This window comes from Rhinopithecus bieti, unplaced genomic scaffold (genome assembly GCF_001698545.2).
Source record: "Rhinopithecus bieti isolate Rb0 unplaced genomic scaffold, ASM169854v2 scaffold_788, whole genome shotgun sequence".
NCBI classification, from domain to species: Eukaryota; Metazoa; Chordata; class Mammalia; order Primates; family Cercopithecidae; genus Rhinopithecus; species Rhinopithecus bieti.
Window position 1 is genome coordinate 492,717 of NW_016803416.1, and position 5,271 is coordinate 497,987.

General features: G+C 36.9%; 1 protein-coding gene across 1 annotated transcript in view; it reads right to left on the reverse strand.

Moving 5' to 3' along the window:
• RAD21 (RAD21 cohesin complex component) overlaps window positions 1-5,271 on the reverse strand; it is a 29,368-nt gene that overhangs the window by 3,745 nt on the left and 20,352 nt on the right. Inside the window, 5 exon segments of the mRNA XM_017882624.1 lie at window positions 809-848; window positions 850-953; window positions 2,131-2,279; window positions 2,723-2,882; window positions 4,388-4,611. Of these exon segments, the coding sequence (XP_017738113.1) occupies window positions 809-848; window positions 850-953; window positions 2,131-2,279; window positions 2,723-2,882; window positions 4,388-4,611 (677 nt within the window).

Below are 5,271 nucleotides of genomic sequence, written 5' to 3' on the forward strand. Positions count from 1 at the left end.
AGGGAGGGAGGGAGGAAGGGAGGGAGGGAGGGAGGAAGGGAGAAAGGCAGGGAGGAAGGAAGGGAAGGGGAAGGAAGGGAGGAAGGAAGGGAAGGGGAAGGAAGGGAGGAAGGGGGGAAGGAAGGGAGGAAGGGAGGAGGGAGGGAGGAAGGGAGGAAAGGAAGAGGGAGGGAAGAAGGGAGAAGGGAGGAGGGAGGAAGGGAGGAAGGAAGGGAGGAGGAGGAGAAGGAGAAGGAGAAGAAGGAGGACCTTCAACAGCATAAACACGCCCCAGGAAAAAGAAATTGATTCCTAAAACACCTCTTACTTTGTAAAAAGAAAGTCATTCAAGCCTTCACTCAGTCTAGGTTTTTAGCAAAGTTATGCTTTACCCTGGGGTCCAACTAAAGGAAAAACAAAAAACAAAACCCAGACAAGTGCAAAATGTATGCTTATCTGATTTCCAGGCCACCACAGATACAGAAGAGGTTATAGCAGAAGTAGGTAACAGCAGTTAAGAATCGACCACTGACCACAAGATAGTAAAAGCAGCTACAAGCAGTCTAGAAGTCAGGCAAGAAATCAGCGTAAGGGCAATTCCATGTCCTTCAAAAGCCCACAAGGGAGCCAATGAGTTACAGCACAGCATAAAATTTGATGTTCCTAACGATGATCGATACCACTACGAATTTGGTAAAATTTTGCCTATATTCTTTTTTTAATATAACTCTGATGCTCAACATCAATTAAGTTAGCCCCAATATGAAAAACAAAAAAGCTGGTTGGAGGTTTTTGCTAAATCTGGAATGAAAATTATTAATTAGTTTACCTCTTCCTCTTCATCATCTTCTTTTTTCTCTTTCTCCTTCTTTTTCTGGCAGAAGTTCTAACTCTGGTATCAGCTGACAGATATTTGGAGGTTCTTCTGGGGGAAGCTCTACAGGTGGTATTTCCATCTGCTCTACCTGCTGAGGCTTAAAGCAATACAAATAAGACAATTTAAGATGTATGTTTTTAAAGTACCTTATTTTAAATACGCAAATACACAGTGGCTGAAGTTTTCTAGTTGAAAATACTGAGATTATATCTCCATACTTCCCCACAAGCAACAATTTATTATAGTATATATTTTTTGGATTTTTTATAAAACTGCATTGAAGTAGCTTACAAAAGAAACTGACCGTTACCTTAAACCACGTTTCATTTTCATACTTACTTTTTAGGAGTCAAATGCTTTTTAACTACTAAAGCTTCTGTAAGGTTATTATATTGTAACTTAAAAATCATAAGCTTTCACTCTGAGAGTCTTGAATGTCTCACGGCAGCAAATAATAGGAGTGAGGACATTGCTTTTCTGGGTCCACTTCCTATATTTGTTTTCTCTCAGGCTTAATATAAAGAGTTAAGAACATTAAAACCAAAGTCTTTAAGAAACCAAAGAATTACCAGAAGGAGGGTGGTTATGAAAGTCACCTACTCATTACTGTGTTCCTAGTCCTAAGTTCATACAGAAAAATGCTCTTATTGATAACTGTTACCACCAGAGGGCACAGAAAACTAGTTCTTAAAATTGGCAGAGTATTCTTGATGGAGGCTGAACAAGAAGCCTGAAGTTATCAAAAAGCCTCCCTTTGCTCAAATTCATTTATTCTATAGACTTAAGATTGGAAAGCCCTAAACCAAACCCTACTATTTCCTCGTTCATAATTGCTTAGCTTTCCTATCCTAGCTGAACTTAATGGTAGTCAAAGTTTGAATGAAGCAGACAGATAATGCTTTACATTTTCTCAGGTATTTGACAAGTTTATTCTGATTACTTAATAAGATGACCTAAAACTGCCTAGTACTGAAGGTATGCAGGAATGTTTGCCAAATAATAAATCAGAACCAGCTTCAGAGTCAAGGATGCTCACTCTGGAGCACTCTAAAGCAATACTATTCAAAAAGAGTCAGAAAGACTGCAGACACTCCCAGAACATATTCTCCCATTAGGAGTGGACTGTCTATATCCTGTTGCTCTTCTTCCTCGGGACTCATTCCTTACCATTTTCTGTCAAAACCAAGATACTCTAAAAGGCCTCCATAAATACCACTTGCTACTGACTGTATGAATACCTTCAAATGACTTAATGGATAGATCTGCTTACTTACAGGTATCACAGGCTCTGGGTCAATTTGTCCAGCTTTTCGCTTAACTCCCTGAGGCGGTGGTGGAGGCATAGCTGACTCATCTATGTTTGTTCTGCTGGCCTCCATCACTGACTCCTGGAGGCGGCTTGGCTCTTCTATAATGGGCTCATCTGCAATTGGTCATATGAAGACAAAACATAGGTCATACAGTTTTGAACATTATAGAACCATTTATTTTTTAAACTAGTACACTAAGACATATGTAATGTTTTCTTTAATGAAGAAGGACAGATAAAATTTTAGTTCCATAAAGGTTTAGTCAATTTTTTAGCAATATACGTAAAGGGGATCTTAAAAGGACAAGTCCTACCCCCAGTACAATGTAGGACAATTCTTTAGCAGACTATCTCCCCTGCCAGTTCTGAACCTTAAACCTCTGGAAAGACAGGAAGCTTCATACTTAAATAAGACAATCAGGTCCAATGCATTTCCCTGCCCAAACATTTGAGTATATCTTTGATTCCTCATTTCTTTCAGTCTGACAGTATAAAGGTAAATTTTAAGCCAAATACTCATGTGAATTTCATCAAGGAACTATTCCAACAGAACAAACCGATAACATCACGCTGCTGATGCTGCTGTTGCTGGTCCTCTCTAGGAACCTCTGGATTTTCAAATTCTTTGAGGAATTCATCCAAATTATCTGCCTCTCCTCCTTTCCTCCTTTTCCTAAGGTCTTCTGGTACAAGCGGTGTAAGACAGCGTGTAAAGAGCTTTAGGAAAAAAAAAGAAAAATTTCAATGATAAAATAAATCTAAAGTCATCACTGATTTATATCTTCCAAAAGTATATTCTAAGTGTATAATTTAGCATAGCTTTTATCATATTCACATTTTATTCCATCTGAAAATGATTTTAAATGAGTTTTCAAATTATAACTGCAGACATTTTAGATAAACTAAAAAAATTGTATCCATTATCTCACAACCTTAAGGGATTTTCCATTTATCTGCCTGCAGTTTATTTTTATATTCATCAACTAAAACTCATCCTAACTGGTCTCATACCAAACAGCTTTAAATTGTGTTTTCTTCACTTACATGGTAACCTTATTAGCTATCATTTAAACTATTTTTTATTTTTATTTTTTGAGCCGGAGTCTCACTCTGTTGCCCAGGCTGAAGTGCAGTGGCACAATCTCAGCTCATTGCAACCTCTGCCCCACCGGGTTCAAGTGATTCTTGTGCCTCCGCCTCCTGTGTAGATGGGATTACAGTGTACCACCACACATGGCTAATTTTTATATTTTTAGTACAGATGGGATTTCACCATGTTGGCCAGGCTGGTCTCTAACTCCTGACCTGAAGTGATCCACTTGCCTCAGCCTCCCAAAGTGCTGGGATTACAGGCGTGAGCCACTGCTCCCAGTCTCATTTAAACTACTTTTAATGGTTACATATTTCATTTTGAACCATTCCTCTACTCTTAAAATGTCAGGCTTCTCTCTTTTTAAAACTGTGAACAAGAATGTAATCAACATTAACAGAGGTAGCTTTTCCATACTTTGAATTACTTCCTTAGGAAAAATTTCTAATAATGAAATTACTGAGTCAAAGAATAAACAGTTTAACGACCTTCTTAAAAATAATTACATGACAGTGCTTACAATAAAGAGCACAACTCTGTTGCTCTCGGATACTTTAGATTTCGAATATATTACTATATTCTAAATACACAGTAAAATCAATAGGTTCTGTGCATATCTCAACTTCAGAAAGAATAGTAGCCTAACAGCACTGCTTCATTCACCAGATACCTATGAATCTGATTTTGGAATATTGTGGAATGTAAGCAGAAAAGAGCCTATAAATGGAAAAACAAACAAAAAAACCAAAATACTTCCTGAAGCCAGAATTCTTTACCATGGAAAAAGCAGAACCACTCATGTTTTATTCAGAAAACATTTCAAGAATTCAGATGTAAAACACACTAAGACGATATAACTAATAGTTTATTACAGAGAGAAATATTATTAAACATGTCAGTGGCTTTTTAAAATAAGGAAAATTCATTTTACATCTTTTAGAAATGCAGGTGTCACTTATCCATATATTTCAAATGAAGTTATGCCCAGTACACTGTGATTTAAGGCAGAAAAAAGAAAACGTGCCATACGGTTGCAAAATACTTGATCAAAAATGATTCAAAGGTTTTAGAATCTTTTTTTTTTTAGAAACTCAGAATGTATATGAAGTAAAAATTCTGCAAACTGTATTACCTTCAGTAGTCTGTTATTCCACAAAGGCTGAGCAGGTAAAGAAAACAATTTTTCTACTCCTCCTGTCTCTTTCCACATCATCAATTTCTTGGTGGGCGGTGCCAGATCCAAAGTAGTAACAATATCAGAATAATCACTAAGTTGTGCTCTAATTGTCTTGCTATCCAACTCTTTGACACTGTCAACAATGAGCTTCCTCTTCCTCTTGGCTTTTGTTTCTTTAACTGGAATGATAATAAAAAATAAGATCATTTTCCTGAGAGGCCAGCATGGAACACACAGTTACAAGATCTGGACTGACTATATTCCCCTGCTTTTCTACACACAGACTCTAGCAGAAAAGTTAAACTTCATGAGTATAGAATGTTTTAACTGATGTTTTCCAACCATCATTTAGAATAGAGGCTGGAACACAATAGGCATCCAACAAAAATTTGCTGAATAAGTATAGACTTTTAGCACAAAATAAGTAAAATTATATAAGGTCCAATACATTTTTGCCTATGTAGTTTTATACCGCAAACAATGAACAATCATACCCTGCAGAGTTGGGCTCATTTTCTCATTTGAAACAGGGCCCATCACTCAAACTCACAGACTGAGTTTTCTTTAATGATTGCAAATACTATTATTTTTATTAGAAAAGTTGTAATTCATATATGGCAGTTGTGGAAGCTGCTTGATAGAATGAAACAAGCCCAAGCCCAGTCAGATAGACCTGTAACTCCATCCTAGACATTTTAAAAGTCATTTCTAGTCCTTAAAACTTACAAGTAGGTGGTATTGTCTCACTTTTTTAAAATGCAGAAAAGCTCATGGGGTTAAATAAAATCCTCAAAATTTCACCGTCAGACATACCCCAAAGGTTTTTGGATCAACACTTA